Source organism: Chanodichthys erythropterus, chromosome 10, assembly GCF_024489055.1.
Source record: "Chanodichthys erythropterus isolate Z2021 chromosome 10, ASM2448905v1, whole genome shotgun sequence".
Classification (NCBI taxonomy): Eukaryota; Metazoa; Chordata; class Actinopteri; order Cypriniformes; family Xenocyprididae; genus Chanodichthys; species Chanodichthys erythropterus.
This window is the reverse complement of record NC_090230.1, coordinates 19,671,711-19,691,472: the sequence shown is the minus strand read 5'-3', so window position 1 is coordinate 19,691,472 and position 19,762 is coordinate 19,671,711. Positions and strand designations below refer to the sequence as shown.

The following is a 19,762-nucleotide window of genomic DNA, read 5'->3' as shown; positions in this document are numbered from 1 at the left end:
CTTGTTTTAGTTTGACTTATGTTATAGATTGTTTGCTTTAACATGTATGCAAAATTATGCAAAATATACCTATCTTTTCAGCATTGCTTCTCTTTGTTCTTGTCTTGATAATAAATAAATAAAAATGTACATTTCTGTAGCTAATAAGCGTGTTTTTTACTCTTTTATGTGAACTCACAATAATGGAAAAAGGCCAAACGCAAATATGTAGCTAATGGCCTCAGATGGCTTATTAGGCTACACACAAGTTACAGTATTTTTCAGAAATATATTACTATTATAGAATAGATGCATTAGTAAACATTAAAATTGATTAGTTCACTTTAAAAAAATAAAATAAAATAAATAAATATATCATAAGGCTACAAGCCCGTATGGATTTCTTTCGTTCAACACAAAAGCGGTTAGTGACAGAGAGTCTCAGTCACAATTCATTTTCTCAGTGTATTTTTTCATACAGTAAAACTGAATCGTCAACTTTTGTATTTCACAGAAGAAAGAAATAATTAGCTGATGATACACAAGCCAAGAGAAATCTCGACTCACGTGTCTGCCGAGCGAGGCTCTCGTCCTCTAACCGCTCTAACAGTCTTATACTTACGACTTTGAGCCTTTCCGAAGTTTTCTTGACTTAGATATCTTCTATATATGTTTGTAGGCCTTTATAAATACAAACAGAACAATGTTTTATCTCTGCATGTTTCGCTGCATAAAGGAAACGGCGCCATCTACCTGCTGCTGATATAAGTGTCACAGTCTGACACTTGTGTGGAAAACTGTACAAAGTTAACAACTGCAGGATTCTTAGTCAACAGAATCACTTTGGGGTCCTAGAGATACAATCTTGGTTGTTATCTTGTTTCCATATTGAGGTCGTATAAATAATATCTAAAATAGTCAATGTTAAAGCCACATGATATCAAAATGGGCAATTCTCTCAAATGAAATAAACTTCAAAATCAGATGTAGTCAGGAGATAATATAGCACTTCAATGTATTTATGAAATGTAAAACTTATTGAAACCTGAAAGTGATCAGTCTAAACAATCTGTTCATGTCATGCACTCTGACCTTTTTAACAGCAGTAAACAGTCCGGTCAGTGTAACTTCTACATCCTCTTTTCAGGGCTGTCTGGTGGTTTCCTTTCAGTTTTTTTCCTTTTTTTTTGTATGTTGCAGTAGCACTTCCGCTCAGATTCGTAGTTAAGTTAACCATCTTACTGCATATGAGCTAAACAACCACAGCATGAGGACGCCACAGCTTTCACTCTTCTGTAAGTTACTCAGTTTCACTGTGATCTTCACATGATTGGATTGTTTTCAAGAGTGAAGAATGATGTGTTTCACTAGATGTGTTTATTCTCCACAGTTCTGCTGCTGGTGTGTCAAACTACAGAGAGTTTAACTGATGAACAGGTGAATTTAGGGCAAAACGTGACTTTAGACTGTCAGATTGATGTAAAAGAGATTTACTGGGTTTTCCAGAAACTGACAGATACTCCAGCGCTGATTCTGCGAACTTTCACATCAGGAACTACATCAGCTCTTATACAAGATGAAAGATTCAAAGACAAATATTCATCACTAACTTTGAGCCGTTTATTTATTAGTAACGTCACTATTGATGAATTAGGAATATATTATTGTGTAAAATCAACTGTCTCAGGCCTACAGCTCAGCAATGGCACCAGACTTTACATCAACTTTACTGGTGAGTATTTCTAAATTATATTCACAATTGACACATCAAAAGTATGTATTTATTTATAAATTATGTAAAAACTAATTACTGTGTTACTGTAATAACAGTTTCATTTAACTCTGTCTATCATATCATGTTTAATCATATTTGGCATTAAAAACACAAAACTGATACAATTCTTTTATTCAAACAGAATCTGTCCAAGATCAAAATCAAACAGAAAATCAGCAACAAACACAATCTGAGATTCACAATTTTTTGACTGTTACATCCTTCCTATTGAACATTGTGCTGATTATTGCAATAATAGGTGAGATTTCTGTCCAAAAAAGTACAAAGAATAATAATAAAAACATTCAAATGAATCTGCCCACTTATTTATAGTGTCATTTAAAGTATTTTATTGTATTTTAGTCATTTGTGAAGTTTCTAATATTAAATTTATTGTCTTTTAAGTATTGTTTTAAGATGTGTTTGACTGTATCACATTCATTTCATGATGATATACGTTAACCAAAATGTTTTGTGCTACTTTAGTTTTGTTAATATTCAAACTTAAGAAGCCCACAAAAAGTCGACAACATCGTCAGAATGTGGAGCCAGAGCAGCTTGAGGACTTTAACGCCGCACAGGTAAGACTTACATCGCTGTATGATTCACTTGCCATTTTAGTTTGTAGAAGAAAAATTTCCAGCTAAAATGTCAAATTATTCTAGTGTATCTCCAGAAGCTGAAGATATTTCGAAAGTTGATAGTTGGGTAATGATGGTGACTCATGTAGTGATTTTGACAATTTGCAAAACATTGATCTTAAGCAACAGTAAAAACATAGTTATCTAAAATAACTGTTTAACAACATCAATCAAATGTGTCACATGTGCGGTAAAAGTGTTTATAAAGTGCCTCATTTCATCTTTAATGTTCTCATAGTATTCTGAAATCGAGTTGCCTACATATTCCAGAGAAGAAAATCCCAAACGGATCAACGGCACTTACATGCTTCTTCAGAAGCCAAAGCTACATCCAAGAGTTCAACACAACACGAACCTACAAAGTTAGGTGGTTTGACACTTTCTCTGGGTGTTTCCTTTTTTTGCAGTTCTAAGTTATGTAAAGGACAATGTGTTTCCATCACTGTTTGCTTTACATCATATTATTTAATTATTTATAAAATACATATTTTGCTGAATGTTTCTACCAAGTAACCTTAGACATGTTAACAGATGAATGTTGATCGATGTGATTACATTTTACAATTAGGGTTTAAGGCGTTAACATGAAATAACAATCAACAACACTTGCATTAATCCTGGTTATTGTTAGTGTAAATACATTTTTAACATTTCAAATTGTATGAATTGACATCAACAATAGTATATTTAAACATTAAATACTACTAACAATATAAAATGTCATTAACCTAAATTAATACATTTTGTTAAAATTGTTTATTGTCATTTCATGATACTTAATTCATTAACATGTTAACAACTTGACTAGTTTTTGAGGTAACACTTTATGGTAATTCTTTATTTTACAGTGTCATTGTTACATGTTACTATAGTAATAACAATAAATTATAACTAACCCTAAACCAAACCAAAACCTAATTCTAAACCATATAGTAAGTACATGTAGTTATTTATTATTATTCAGTACTTAAATGCAGTTACAGTGTAACAAAGACACTAAAATAAAGTATAACCCATATTACAATAAGGTTCATTAGTTAAACATTAGTTAATGTATTAACTAACATGAACTAACCATGAGAAATACATTTGTTACTGTATTTACTGATCTTCATTAATGTTAATGAAAATACAGTTGTTAAATGTTTGTTCATGTTAGTTCACAGGGCATTAACATTGATTTTAATAATGTAGTAGTAAATGTTGAAATTAACATTAACCAAGATTAATAAATGCTGTAGAAGTGCAGTTCATTATTAGTTCATGTTAACTAATGCAGTTAACTAATGTTAACTATTGAACCTTATTGTAAAGTGTTACCGTTTTTGATAATTAAAGTTGCTAAATGATTGTAATTGTGTGTAAAATTTGTGAGTTTTGAATAAAACCCTGCTGGTTTAAGATGATTTAATCATTCCCCCAAGTCTGGTTAGGTTGGTGTTTAGCTGGTCTCCCAAACTGACCAGCTGATAAATACCCAAAACCCCCCAAAACCATTAGAAAAGTTGAATCAAGTGCAAGAAAAAGCAAGAAAAGCACATTTAGGCATGGATGCTGGTCTTTGTGCAACATTGACACAAGATTTACCACGTTAATGTCATGTGAGAACATTGGTAAAAGTGCCACTTCCTGTTTGTGAACAAAGTGAAGCAGCAAATGCCTGCAAGCATTAAAAACTTATGTAAAAGTTCTGAATTTTAAGATTGTTGCAATGCAATTCTCTTGTTTTAGAAAAACATCTGACACCAAAATGTGTACAATTTTTACTTTCTGTACCTTGTTTGGCTCAGTAAAATGATGCAAACTTCTGCACTTGTGACTAAGACATTTGTTTTAAGTGACAGATGGAGTTTTTATTCGAGTTACACTTACATTTGTACATTTTTTTTTATGATAACACAACATTTCATAGGTGTTAACAACATCTATACATAAACAGTCATACTTAAAATGCTGAATTTTCCACTTTATAGTTATATTTCAATGAAAATGACATTTATAGCAAATTAAACAAACAAATGTAAATGGGAATGACGTAATTACACTATATCCAGTACTCAGGAGCACAATCAGTTGAACAACAAACAATAAATAGAGTTCAATTTCAATTCTTTACATCAGATTTTCCTCTTCGGTAGATTCATATTATTCAAATCTACAAGAAACGACAATCATCACAAGCAATTTCATTTCTCTCCATCTATCAACAGATATCAATAAATAATCTTTATTTGTGTGTTTGATTGTGTCAAAAAGACGAAGCATTTATACAATGAGCAATTCAGTGGTGCACACACACACTAAAAATAAAACACACACATTCAAATGCACTTAAATACACAGCACAAGATGGAATGGGATTTGACGGACCTCCTCAGTCCATTCGGATCTTCTGATTGGTCATCCTGTAGATGATGCTGTCGTATCCTGGATCCATGTTCCAGAGGTTGTAGGAAATAACGATGACAGCTAAAGCTAAGACGATCATCAGCCACAGGACGATGTTGAAGATCACGGCGTACTCAAAGTTGTACTTGTAGGCCAGGTTGTAGGGGCTTTCTGGGTTACTCTGAAACAACCACATGCTAGCATTCAATGTAGGTCAGCGGTGAAGGCCTCTACTGTACCATAAGCGTCTTTATGTTTTGGAACAAAAGCAGGTTATGGGTTGAAAACGTGATGGTCACTAGGCTAAAAACAACTGCTAATATTTCTAAAAGGAAAAAACACGCTAGCGCTAGCTAACCAACTACTGCTGCCTACACAATCAACATTAAACGTCTTACAGCAGTGGTCTTGATTCGATTCTTTCTTCTTGTACCCTGACGAATAAAAATAACGCTGGAAATGTGGACCTGATCCAATATCAGCACATTTTTGTACACTTTTTTTCTATATAGAAATGTTTGGGTTTTTACAGAAACTTACGATCTGCTTGGACTCGAGGATGGAGCGTGACTTCCTGGTCAGAGGGGTTTCAAACGTCTTTACAGTCACGACTTCTACAACTGCATTGTTTCCATAGACGCCGGAGACATCGTCTGCGAACTTCAGACATAAAACAAACAGACTTTAGCACAAAACTACTAAAAACAGCAGTACTATTTATATTATTTAGTACTATTAATACAGAAAAACAGAACTGCTGATCTGCTGCTCAAGAAACATTTAATGTGTACAATTGTACAAAATATTTGTGTACAATATTTTTTTTTCAGGATTATTTGATGAATAGAAAGTTCAAAAGAACAGTGTTTATCTGAAATCTAATCTTTTGTAACATTATAAATGTCTTTACTGCCACTTTTGATTGATTTAATGCATCCTTGCTGAATAAAAGTATTCATTTCTTTAATTTCTTTTCAAAAAAATAAAAATAAAAATTCTTACTGACCCCAAACTTTTGAACGGTAGTGTATAATGCTACAGAAGCTTTGTATTTCAGATAAATGCTGTTCTTTTGAACTTTCTATTCATCAAGGAATCCTGAAAAAAAAAAAGTACACAACTGTTTTCAACATCGAAAATAATCATAAATGTTTCTTGAGCAGCAAATCTTCATATTAGAATGATTTCTGAAGGATCATGTGACACTGAAGACTGGAGTAATGATGCTGAAAATTCAGCTTTGCATCACAGGAATAAATTACTTTGTCAAATATATTTAAATAGTACACAGTTATTTTAAATTGTAATAATATTTCACAATATTACTGTTTTTTACTGTATTTTTAATTAAATAAATGTAGCCTTGGTGAGCAGACGAAACTTCTTTTAAAAACATAAAAATCTTAGTGGTTCCAAACTTTTGGACTGTACTGTGTATATATATATATATATATATATATTAGTCAGATCATCTAAAAAAAAGTTTCTTACTTTCTACGTTAAGCATCATTAAAACATCTGATAAACATAGTAGTAATATTGTAATATTTATTGAGATAATGTACTTTACGTCACTACCTATTATATTATATAAGAACAGTGCTATAATACTAAAGATATTTACATTAAAGAGGTCCTATTTTGCCCCTTTTTGCAAGGTGTAATATAAGTCTCTGGTGTCTCCAGAATGCATCTGAACTTTCAGCTCAAAATACCCCACAGATCATTAAAGGGCACCTATTATGCAAAATTCACTTTTACATGGTGTTTGACCATAAATGTGTGTTGGCAGTGTGTGAGCAAAACCCCCCTAGAATGAGAAAAATCCACCCAGTGTTTTTTTTACAATCTCAATAAATCATAAGCACTGTCTCAGAACGCCCTGTTCTAAGATTGCTCTCACTGTGACGTAGAATTGCGCTAAGCCCCACCCACGTGGTTTGATTGACAATCTGGTTTTGGCATAGACCCCGCCGTCGGTGATCTGTCAACCATCCTCCATTGTTTCAACGACAGCCGGTAATGTCTCCTAAGAAACATAAGTGTTCTGTTGTGGGATGTAATAATGAACATAGTAGTTTTCACTTACTTCCGACATCAGAGCCACTGAAAACGCAGTGGATGGATTTTATTTACGAAGGAAAGGCGCCACTCAAAATTCCAAAATACGTTTATGTTTACGCAAATCATTTTTTGACTGACTGTTTTGAGAACGAGGGTCAATTCAAAGCAGGTCTTGCTTCAAAGTTAATCCTCAAGTGTGGATCGTTGCCTACTGTTCGCGATCCAACGTCACCTCCAGAAGAAGTAAGTGTATTTAATGTTTTTTGAGCAAATAGTCATTTCAGTCGATGTCAGCCAATTCAATAACAAATGCGTCTAAAGTTGTCGTCGTCGTAGAATGTCTGTGTATATAATTTAAACCTTGTTTGTATAGTGTGTAACTAACGTACTTAGCAAACGTTATCACAGTATTTTTGTTTGTAGTTTCAAAAAATTGCACGAACGTTATCACAGTGTGTGTGTGTGTGTGTGTTGCACATCCATAATTGCAAAGGGGACGCGATTAAAACACTATAAGTACATAAATGTATCAAATAACCATTCAGAGACGTCCTGCTCCGTTCTCAATTGTGTTTCTTCTGCCGGAGTCTCTTCATCATCTGGGTCTGATTCCGGTTCAAACATGTACGGCTGAATGCCATACAAAACAGCGGGTCTCTCACTCTCAGCCATTCTGCATTACCGACTGTTTATCGCCATATGTATGCAAGTTACGCCCTCATCCAAAGGCAGGGCGGGGGTATGCAGCTCATTTATATTTAAGGTGGTACACACCAAAACAGCTCTTTTTAAAACAGGCCCCAAAAATGACATTTTCAAATGGTTATAATAAATTAACTGTGGGGTATTTTGTGCTGAAACTTCACAAATACATTCTGGGGACACCCAAGACCAATATTACATCTTGTAAAAAGGGGCATAATAGGTGCCCTTTAACAATGATCATTTTTAGGTATGAGCAAAAACACGCCTTTTTGTGTGTTAAACTTTAAATGCAAATGAGCTGCTGCTCCCACCCCTTCCAGAAGAGGGCGGAGCCTTCAGCCGATTCTCCGGCAACAACAAAACAGTAGAAACTGTATAGGGCCGTGTCCACATATTGCGTTTCTGCTTTCCACTGTGCTGCTTTTCCATTATTCTCTATGTAAACGCGACAGAATGTTGTTGTTTTTTTCTCCCATTCAGGACCAATCACAAACAATGCGTCCTTGAGTCTAAAAATGCAATATGTGGGCAGTGGAAAATGAAAAGTGTTGACACGCATTTTTAAAAGTTAAACTTCTTTTAACTTGAGCACTGTGTTTGTAGAAAGCTGCGAGCGCAATGGTCAAACACATCTGTCTAGCACATTTACATAGAATAGCTATGGAAAAGTAGTGCAGTGAAATGGATGTTCTGTGTGCATTGATGCAGCCAACAAAAGATCATTTAAATTGCCTCAGCCATGTGATAAACATTCTTGCGTTTCCACTAGCTGATAAACATGGCGGACTGTGTACAGCTCACTCAGAGGAGGAGCTAAGCCAATAGGCCAGATTCAGTCACCAGTCATAGGCAGGGCCTGTTATATTGTGATGAGAATGGCTTACCGTTATATGGGGTGTTTGTGTGTACACACTGCAGATACATTTATGTTCAAACACCATGTAGATGAGAATTTTGCATTATAGGTTACCTTTAAAGTACACTGTAATGTACTTTAAATACAGTAGGGGGAAAAATGTTAAAATACTGAAAAAAAATTCATGTACTTTGTTGCATTAGAGACCACAGTTTCAATGAAAAAGAAAGAAACCCGAGAGGAACCTGAGATGACAGACACTAGCTCAGTACCTTCTGCAGAGCAGATGTCAGGATCCTGGTAGCGTCCGTGAACTGAGGGGAGTCTGTGCCATAGCGGCGGACAATCTCCTCCAATCCCGCAAGCTCTAGGGAGTACAGGTCAGGAGCCGGGTCTTTAGCCAGATGCTTGTGTTTCTGCAGCTGTAGCAAACAACAGACTCTTTAATAAAAGAGAATCAATAAAGTTGCTGAAGAAAACTGGCTACATGAGACAAACAAACTGATTTACTGATGGCTAGATCAACAAAACAACAAATAATTAAACTAAGACACAAAAATGAACCTATAATATCTCGCAAGGCTGATTTATATGGACCAAACTGTTATGAAGAAACTCACCAGAGCGGAGATGTCATACAGCACCTGAACCTCAGACAGGAACAGAAGATCAGCCTAAAACACACACAAAAACAGATATATTTAGACCAGCATCTAGTCTGGGGTGGGAAGAAAACCAACATGTATCTACTGATGTTTCGATATGCAACAACTACTTTCACATGTCGATAATTTCAGCCAGGCAGAAGCCACTTCCTACTTTGACTGAAAAACTGCTTCAGTAACTGTCACAGTCCATGTCTGCATAAAGTGTGTATATACTGTATACATTAATAAATTAATAAATATATAAGTCACATATAAAAATTATATTTATTAAACATAGGTATTGATTGATTGATATTTATACGACACTTTCTGACAACGTAAACCTCAGTTTTGTGGTTCACTGAATCTTGTATATTTATGTTTCTGTGCTGAAAGTTTGGCTATTATGATGGAGAAGGTCATGTGATCACATCTTCACCTCGTTATTACGGCTGAGAGAGCTGAGAGGAAGGGAAGTGAGGACCGATCCTTCCTGGGACAAACGTCCACGGATCTGTTGCAGGGTCACGGGCAGATCCTCAAAAACAGTGTTGGCCATTCCCATCATATACAGCCTCTAAAACACACAATATCAAGACATTTATTGATTTTAGCTGCTTATTGAATGCATGATCTGGTAAAAACATCTGTGACATTCTGACGATTACCACAAAAAAATATTTAGACTTGTCTCTCAGTTTGTAAAAACACATGTAATTTATTTTAATAATTATAAACAATATATAATCATTATTATAATTAAGGCTTTCATAATTAACATAATTAGCACTTTAGATGACAGTAGGTGAAGTTATTTTTTTATTTATTTTAGTGCCATATCAGCTAATACGATAACTAAAAAAAACAAAACATAAAAGAATAATAATTAAAAAATTAGACAAATACATGTTTTACAATATTACAATAAATATAATTAAAAATAATTCCTTAAAATAGAAAAACTATAATCTAACAATTTAACATTTGATAATTGTACTTTTATCTACTTTCCATGAATAAATAAATGTTGCCTTTTAGTATTAAAAGCAGGGCAATAAAATATTCTTTAGAGTAGGTCTTAATTCAACTGCATTTCATTACATTAGATAGGTTAAGCATTTCTCACGTGCATCTTTTTTTGCAGAGCAAATAAGAGAACTGTGTGTTTGCAGGCATCATCTATGTGTGGTTATAATGTACCAGAGAGTCAGCGTAGTCATACCTCCTCACTGGGTGCGAGCTGCAAAACCACAGGGGTGCTGTCAGCAAACAAAGTGTGCATAGTGTTCGCCACACTGTCCAGAGTGAATGGAACCGGCTAGAACGAGATAGACAGACAGACATTTAGATGGGTGAATGAACAGAGGGACAGATAGATAGACAGACAGACAGATACAGTTGTGGCCAAAATTATTGGCACCCTTCATAAATATGATCAAAGATGACTCTAAAAATAGATCTGCATTGTTTATCCTTTTGATCTTTAATTCATAAAAATCTAACCTTTCATTGAAGGAAAGGAATTGAAAGTGGGGGAAAATAACATTAAGAAATAAATGTTCTTCTCCAAAACATGTTGGCCACAATTATTGGCACCCCTAGAATATTTTATGAGTAAAATATCTCTGAAGTATATTCCCATTCATATTTACATTTTTTTAGCACACCAGTGTGATCATAAACATGAAATTGAAACACAAAGGCCAAATTCCCTTAATCATTCATCACAATGAGTAAAACCAAAGAATATAGAGAGATAGATAGACAGACAGACAGAACAGCAGAAGTGAAGCGGTTACCCCGTAAATAAAGCAGCTGCTTCAAACAGCCATTCAGTTTTTTGTATTTGCAATGTTGTTCATCACAGCACCAAATACATAATACTTAAAGGCTTAATAGGATATTTACTTTCAAACTTAAACATTATTATATTTTAATCTGGACTACAACATGCCCTATAATGACTGAAAAAAAAAAAACATTTCTGATTATTTGTTATTGTTCAGTAACACTTATTGACATAAGGCTTCATTAGTTAACATGTTAATTCATTAATACCAAACTGACAATGAAAATTAACAATGATCAGTTGTATTTTTTAACTAACATTAACAAAAATAATACCTTCTTTAACAAATGTAGCTATTGCTCAATCTTAATGTTAATGCATTAACTAACGTTAATAATGAGCCCTTATTGTAAAGTGTTACCTGTTGTTCTTTAGAATTCTTTTGCACATTAATCTGTTAGAAACATTTTACTTTAGAATTTTTTTTGTGTATTGTGTTATTGTATTTAAATGTTCAGAGTTCTTTTTGTTATAAGAAAAATAATTCTTAAACCTGTTATAGTATGACAACATTGCAACTTATTTCAATATCGTGATAATACCGTATAAAAGCTTCAGCAATTATCGCAACATGAAAATTTGATACCGTCACATGCCTAATAGACAGACAGACAAACAGACAGATACATAGAGATAGATACAGACAGAGATTGATAGAGACAGACAGACAGAAAGAGAGATTGATAGAGACACACAGACAGACACACAGACAGATAGACAGACAGACAGACAGACAGACAGACAGACAGACAGACAGACAGACAGACAGACAGATAGACAGATAGATAGATAGATAGATAGATAGATAGATAGATAGATAGATAGATAGATAGATAGATATTAGTCATTATTCTCATGATAAAAATTAAGGGAAGTCTTTTGGGGAAACTACACTGCTACTTAATCCTGGAACATCCTGATTTTCTTTTACAAATTTAGCTGTTAAAATTTTTCCTGTTTTCTATGTCTTAAAGGGAATTATTTAACTTATTCAACTAATATACTAAATACAACCTATCTGCAGGCAAGAAAGGGCAAACGGATTGCTTTTGAAAAGATCATGTTAAATGGATTATGCTGTGGATGATTTTATGATGTTTGTTATTGATTTAAATGGCAAAGTCATTTTTCTAGGTCTAAAGGGAATTATTTAACTGATAACTGACAACATGCATGTTGAGTCAAAGACATAATAGCAAGAAAGAGTGAGAAAAACACATGCTTTTGCATTCACGCACCACAGAGACTAAAATAACTCGCTTGAGAATGCATCACTCACATTTTCGAGAGGGTAAGAGGAAATGTTTTTCGGAAAGTCAAGGCTGTCCATGCCGCGCACGACGATCAGAGCGTTTGCACGCGGGCGTTGAAACAGCGAGCCGGCGGCCAGGCCAGGCCAGTCAAGATCCTGCAAACAAAAACCACAAATTCACCACAGTGTTTACATGAAGACACCAAACGTGCCATTACACAATTAAACAGACATGATACCTCACGAACGGAGAAGCCCATGGTTAGGGCGACTAAATCAGGGATCTTTTCTCCTGATATGGGCCACTGTCCATCCAGAAAGGTCACGTACTGCGGGCTGCGCAGAACAGTCAAACTGTCACCCAAAACACCTGATGGAAAATAACAGAAAATATAATCTAAGTCACAACCTTTCTTTGCAATAAATGACTTGCTTCGGCATTTAAATACATTTAAATGTTATTTAAATAAATGAATAAAGTTAGATATAAATGAAATGTACAGTATTACAGTAAGAAGGGAAAAAATCTAAATAATGTAACATAATATAATTTATTTCTGTGAAGCAAAACTTAACTTTTGATAACAGTTGTGTTGCTTATTTTTTTGGAACCTGTGATACTTTTTTTCAGGATTCATTGATGAATAAAAGGTTAAAAAGAACAGCATTTATTCAAAATATAAATCTTTACTATCACTTTTTATCAATTTAACACATCCATGCTGAATAAAAGTATTAATTTCTTTCAAAAAAAGAAAAAGAAAATTACTGACCCCAAACTTTTGAACAGTAGTGTATATTGTTACAAAAGATTTCTATTCAAATAATAAATGCTGATATTTTTTTATTTTTTTTTTTACTTTTTATTAATCAAAGAATCCTGAAAACGTATTATAGGTTATAATATTATTATTAAGCAGCACAACTGTTTCCAACATTGTAATATGCTGATTTATTATCAATGATTTCTGAAGGATCATGTGACACTGAAGACTGAAGTAATGATGCTGACAATTCAGCTTTGCATAACATAAATAAAGAACCATCATTTTAAATTGTAATAATATTTCACAATATTACTGTTTTTCTGTATTTATTATGAAATAAATGCAGCCTTAATGAGCACACGAGACTTTTTTTCAATAAACAATATTTACACATTTATAATATTAATTTTTCCACAGTATAAATTGGGAATATATATAGTTATATATATAGTAATATATATAGTAATATATATATAGTAATATATTATATATATATATATATATATATATATATTACTATTACTATGTATATATGTGTGTATATATATATATATATATATATATATATATATATATATATATATATATATATATATATATATATATATATATATATATATATATATATATATATATATATATATATATTCCCGATTTATACTGTGGAAAAATTAATTATAAATGTGTAAATATTATTTATTGAATAGGCAGCGCTCTCTCTCTCTCTCTAATCATATTTATTATAGCTGCCTTATCAATTTTTGGGATGCATGAGAAGTCAAATTTGGGGGTCCAGGGCATTTAAGAGTGAAATCTCGTGTCCTAACACAATGATCAGTATAATTTAACATCATAACCATAGTATTGACCAATAAGTAGGATTTGTTAAATGAACTGACTGACTGTCACATGACCTGCTGAGGCTTCCTCATTCACTATCAGCATTTAACACCGAAACCCTTTATATTTAACAGCCTAAAGCCAAATAATCACAATATCTTACGGAAATCACATAAATCAATTATATTAAATTAATTCAGTTGTATAAACGAGACATATTCTATCCATTTATATGACTGCGGATTATGGCATCTCACTGCAGCCGCCATTATTTCATTAAACAAACGCTGAAAACACACCGACCCGACAAAATAAAACCACATGCACATCAAAGATGAAGTATAACGCAGATTTACCTGATAAAAGTCCAAAAAGCGCAAATACTGTCTTCATAATTGTTCGATTCATCTCGGGAGGATTTTCTGATGGACTGCGCTTCCTCGCAACACCGGTCACATGACCCAGAGCTGCCGTGTCGCGTGACGTCGTGCGTCATGACGTCACGATGGGTCCTTCAGCGCTTCGGCTTTTACTGTGTCCCTGCGTTCCAATGTCCATACTATCCATCCTAAATAGTATGTGAGATTAAAATAAGTGTGTCCCAAAGCATAGTATGTTGAAAAGAGTATGCCAAAAGTCCCCGGATGGTCTACTATTTCCGGTAGATTTTCGAAGTGTGGATCCGTGCACACTATAGAGGCTAATATTGCCCACAACCCATTGCGCATTGGACGAGGATTCAGTTCAGAACTACAAACACGAGTAAAAAGTGTTAAAAAAAACTACAAAACATGGCGGATATACGCGATTGACGCTGAGAGATTTGAGTGACTAATAATCAGTTTAACCTGATAGAAAATATATATTTAATGTTACCCGTGTTATTTTTCATCTGCAAATACCAATGTGGACTTTTATAAAGATCCGAATGGCCATTAACTTTTAAATGCATCATTCTGCATTAATAAGAGGAGAGTTCTCCACATGAAAGACCCGCGACTGCAGATCAACGTGCTGCATTTCTCTCCAACACGGTAGGAAATTAACTAAATGAAATGTGGAGGATGTAAGGTGATTGACAGGCCAGTTTACGGTGACTGGATGCGACAGAGAGAAAAGACGCGATTGTATGACGTGATAGTATGTCCCAAAGCTTGTCTACTCTTTTGCTACACACTCAAAAGTAAGTACTTTTTGTTCACAGAAAGAGTACACTTTTAGGGTGTAGTATAAGTAGGCGAATTGGAACGCAGCATGTGACTCTTAAAACTTTAATTAAATCGTGTTCACTAATGTAAATTTTATGATTATATTTCTATAATAGTGTTTAGTCAAATTATTAACATCAAAAGATTCTTTTAGAGAGATACAAGGTATCTAGGTGTTTTTTTTTATTTGTATCATGATGAGACTAATGCCACTTCTCTATCTATCTATCTATCTATCTATCTGTCTATCTATCTATCTGTCTATCTATCTATCTATCTATCTATCTATCTATCTATCTATCTATCTATCTATCTATCTATCTATCTATCTATCTATCTATCTATCTATCTATCTATCTATCTATCTATCTATCTATCGTCTGTTAATGACCTTCAACCTAGCAGGACACGTGACAAGCAGTATGTTTTAGTCATCATGAGCCACTGGTTAGGCCTGTGCATTTCGCATGTCTGACTTCACCTTTACTTTTCTTGTAAATTTAAATATGCTTTTAATGACTTTTAATATATATACATTTTATGAGTTATATTTTCTTTATTTGAATACGCAGAAAACGATCTTTTTTTAGCTTCAAGCCCCCTATCGTCGATCGTCCTAGTCAACCTTGCTGCTTGTCTTGTAATATCATCGTTATCCACTTGGAGGAGCTCGTGTTCCGTCACTGACCGCTCGCATCGACCGCGTTTATCTCCGCGCAGCAGCGATCATTTACCAGCCCGAGCCTGTGAGATTACTTACACGTGCTTTCAGATCAGGCCGTCACCATATGCTCGACCGAGAAGCCTAATATGAGTCATGATGCTTCAAAATAAATTTATAACCCAAAGAGGTGACTTAAATAACTATTTAATAATAAACTGAAAATAAAGTCCGGGTTGAAAATGAAGTAAAAAGCTGAGTGCATATTAAAATAAACATTAAACACGAACTTGAATCATCAGATTCTACTTATAATGAATTACACGTTGCTAATGTGTTTAGTAGCCTAATGAAATTAAATGTAAAAACTGAGAGGACTCAAATAAGGTACTGATATGGTAAAAACATGGTGTCCTAAATTCTACTTTGATGTATAAATTAAATAAAATTATTTCAGGTGTTATTGTGACTGAACTCCATTTTGTAACATTTTAAACAACAAAAAAAATCTTGTGACACTTTTTTCAGTCATCTCAATGGCAAAAAGTCTCCCAATCAAACTGAATTCACCCCTTTACATGTTCGAAATGATACAATCATCATTTGCCATTTAGCCTAAATCAATAACAAGCATCATAAAATCATCCACAGCATAATCCATTTAACATGATCCTTTCAAAATCAGTCCGTTTGCCCTTTCTTGCCCGCGGAGGGTTTGTATGTAGTATATTCCGTCCCGCGTAGAGTCTTGTTTGCGGTCCGTTCTCGCCCTGAGCAGCGGAACTGGAGCGCGCCGCCGCTCTGACTGCTGAGCGCGACCCCGTGACACGCCTCCTCTGATTTTCACATTCCATTAGGTAATTCAATAGCAGACAATTAGACTGACCCAGCCATTGGCCCACCCAACGGGACACTGCCGACACAATGACCCTTATAGGGCAACGTTGCAGAAGTCTGCCTGCAGTTCTGTGTCATCCATCTGAGCCTGTAAATTATTAATTATTGTTATAGACAAGCGCAAGATATCATTAGATAAATTATTATTTTTTAAAAAGTCATAAATATATTTTGAATAAAAAATTTATTTTTTAGGTTTACTCAGTGTGAGCTAAACAAAATGTGCATTTTCTTAATTATGTGATATTAAAAAGAGCAACAAACAAATGACAATTTTATCATTATTATTTTCTTTTTAAAAGTAAGCAGAACTGTATTAACTTATTTATTTATATGAATAATAATACAACATTGTAGGCCAAGCTAAGTTATGCTCAAACTTTTTTTTTTTTTTAAAGTTTGAAGTTTTTTTTTTCTAGTAATTTCATATCGTATCATATTTTAGTTTTTAATTGCTGTTTTAAGTATTATTATTTTTACTATTATTATTTATTATTATTATCCATTCATTCATTCATTCATAAAACATTGTACCAAACTAAGTATGCCAAAACTTGTTAACAGTTTTTTTTAAAGTTTAAAGTTTTTTTTCTAGTCAATTTAATTGTCATTGTAAGTATTATTATTACACATTTATTTATTTATTTATTTATCTATCAATAAAACATTGTACCAAGCTGTTTGCCAACACTGAAATATTTTGATATGCAATATTATTTTTTTATTTAAGGTACTTCGAATAATGTAAGTCTTTTTATTTATTTGCTTTTGCCTAATTATGTCAGTAAATGAATGAGCAGATAGATAGATAGATAGATAGATAGATAGATAGATAGATAGATAGATAGATAGATAGATAGATAGATAGATAGATAGATAGATAGATAGATAGATAGATAGATAGATAGATAGATACAATATTATGTAATTCAGCAGCAGTTGTCATGAGTGCAGACGCTGACTCGGCCCGTTCTCTGCTGGTCTGACGGGTTTGAATGACAGATCACGCCTGCAAGTGACAATATCTCGATGAGCGGACATTAACACCGGCGCTGATGGGCACTCACTCGTCTCTTCCCCTTCCTCTGTCTCTTTATTCTGCGAGAGAACGCGAAGCACAGCGCCTCGGGCATTGAACACAATGGAGAGCTGGAGAGGGTGGGACGGGGGGAGAGAGAGACCCCATGTATAAATGAAGGCTGCATGGGGGAAGGTAGGGGCGGCCTTGACGAGATCAGATTAAACAACAATACAAAAGCCCACCACACTCGCCTCTTATTTATTTAGATTCTAATGAATGGGGAGCGTTTGTGTCACCTGAAGAATTCTAATATGCTATAAGGCCTTAGCCGTGTTAAATGAGGCCTAATGGCCTGTTTATTTCTGGATTTATTTTAGGAGATTATTATAATGTCCGATATTCAGATATGCATGCACATTCATGTCTACATAGCATATATGAGCTTTGCTCTCAAAGATGCAATGCCTCTTTCTTATCAGTAGATAACTCATTGTCTTTTACTATCTCTTCAGAATTGTACATTTTATAGTCTTATAAACTAGTCAGATAGTGTCTGTTTTGATTGAATTTGGGGCTCATTTGCTACTGGTTAACACGACAGGATTTCTTCACCAATGCAGTATCTCAGACGACTTGAGAGTTTCAGATCAATAAGATTGTAAACTTATTTTATTTTGTAGGTTTGCTAAAATAATAACTCAACATGGCTATCTAAAACACTTGTATACTTTTATTTGACATATAGCAGTTTGGCCAAAGCAGACAGAATATAATATAACTTATATTCATAATTCTGAATAGAACTTCAGACCGTACAATTATGGATTATGTATCATCTGCTCTCTCTGGATACAGAATTTAAGATATCCATTTATATATGATTATTTTTATTGTATATTATTATTAGAGTAACATTTAGACTACTATTGTGACACACACACACACACACACACACACACACACACACACACACACACACACACACACACACACACACACACACACACACACACACACACACACAACATAAGTCTCAGAAGGACTGTTTTGGGATTCGTAACCCTTACAATTCATACTGGACATCTACATTATTAACATTAGAATACATTCCCCAATTTTGTTAAAACACGAATCGTTCGCCTGTCAATGTAAGACTCTGAGCACGCTCCCGAGCTCTTTAAGCGCGTTCCCCAGCGCTGTGACCTCCAGGTCGCCTCCCCCGGGGATGATGCTTGCGTGTGGGGGAAGGGTTTGCCCGTCAGGCTGTGGCCAATACATCCTCCGTCAAAGCCCCGAGCAATCCTGTTACACACGCAGCTCGCGCGATTATCCTGCTCCTCTCCTCGGCGCGACAAAAACAGCCTCTCGCGCAGAGCGGACACTAACATCACTCATTAGTATATTTACCAATATTCTACTTCAGTTTTATTGAAAAGCTCTATATGTCATTCTAGCTAACAAATGAACGTTCTAAAAATGTTCTGAATGTTCTAAAATGTAAAATTTCCAAACATTTAACTTTGGTTGTGGGAACTTGCTAAGAACATTGATGTGTAATTATTTCATTAAGTCGTGTGGTTCACTGCTGTAAGATGAACAGTTCATTTATTATTTGAACCTTCAGAGCAATTATGCCTATTTTCCCGATCCTTAAACATCTTGAGAATTTCTTCACTTTAAAATAAAAATAAAAATCTAATTTTGAAGAACATTTAAACGATGTTGAATGTTTTCTTGTGAGAACTTTTATCAAACATATTTTAAGAAAGTTTGCCAATTAACCAATTTATTTCTCATTTTAGCCTATATGTCACTTGATATGATCTTTTAAAATAAAATTTTGGCTTTATCTTTATATTTATAGGCCATAAACAGGTCAGTTCTGTTCAAATTGAAATCAAACTGAAATCAATTTTTTTTCTGACTTTTGGACAGCAAAAGGTCAACCACAATTATTCTGGTTATACAAAACTACAAACATTTTATTTTATTATGTTTTTTTAAGGTGATATATGCTGAAAAAGGGAGGCGAGTTTTTAAGGGTATCCAAATGTTTAGAACGTTCTTGTTGGATTGGGATTTTAATGCTTGATTTGTTTAATCTATCTTTCATTAAAACTACAAATACAAATTTGTTTTATTAAAAAAGTTTCATTCATATCTATATATAGCCTATCCTACAATCTATAAGGTTTAAAACACCCCATGAATCA

The 19,762-nt window shown here is 34.0% G+C and overlaps 2 protein-coding genes across 2 annotated transcripts; one reads left to right on the top strand and one right to left on the bottom strand.

Annotated features, from left to right (window-relative positions):
* Positions 1–1,095: 1,095 nt before the first annotated feature.
* LOC137027847 (uncharacterized) lies at positions 1,096–4,065 on the top strand. Its single transcript, XM_067396417.1, has 5 exons — positions 1,096–1,274; positions 1,370–1,711; positions 1,896–2,012; positions 2,240–2,334; positions 2,633–4,065. The coding sequence occupies exons 1-5, from the start codon at positions 1,247–1,249 to the stop codon at positions 2,759–2,761; spliced, it is 711 nt and encodes a 236-aa protein (XP_067252518.1). The 5' UTR covers positions 1,096–1,246; the 3' UTR covers positions 2,762–4,065.
* Positions 4,066–4,235: 170 nt separating this feature from the next.
* atp6ap2 (ATPase H+ transporting accessory protein 2) lies at positions 4,236–14,330 on the bottom strand. The gene is made up of 9 exons (XM_067396416.1): positions 14,119–14,330; positions 12,395–12,525; positions 12,183–12,311; positions 10,277–10,372; positions 9,494–9,631; positions 9,028–9,081; positions 8,680–8,829; positions 5,323–5,442; positions 4,236–4,963 (listed from the first exon to the last, which is right to left on the bottom strand). The coding sequence occupies exons 1-9, from the start codon at positions 14,168–14,170 to the stop codon at positions 4,769–4,771; spliced, it is 1,065 nt and encodes a 354-aa protein (XP_067252517.1). The 5' UTR covers positions 14,171–14,330; the 3' UTR covers positions 4,236–4,768.
* Between the last annotated feature and the right edge of the window lie 5,432 nt (positions 14,331–19,762).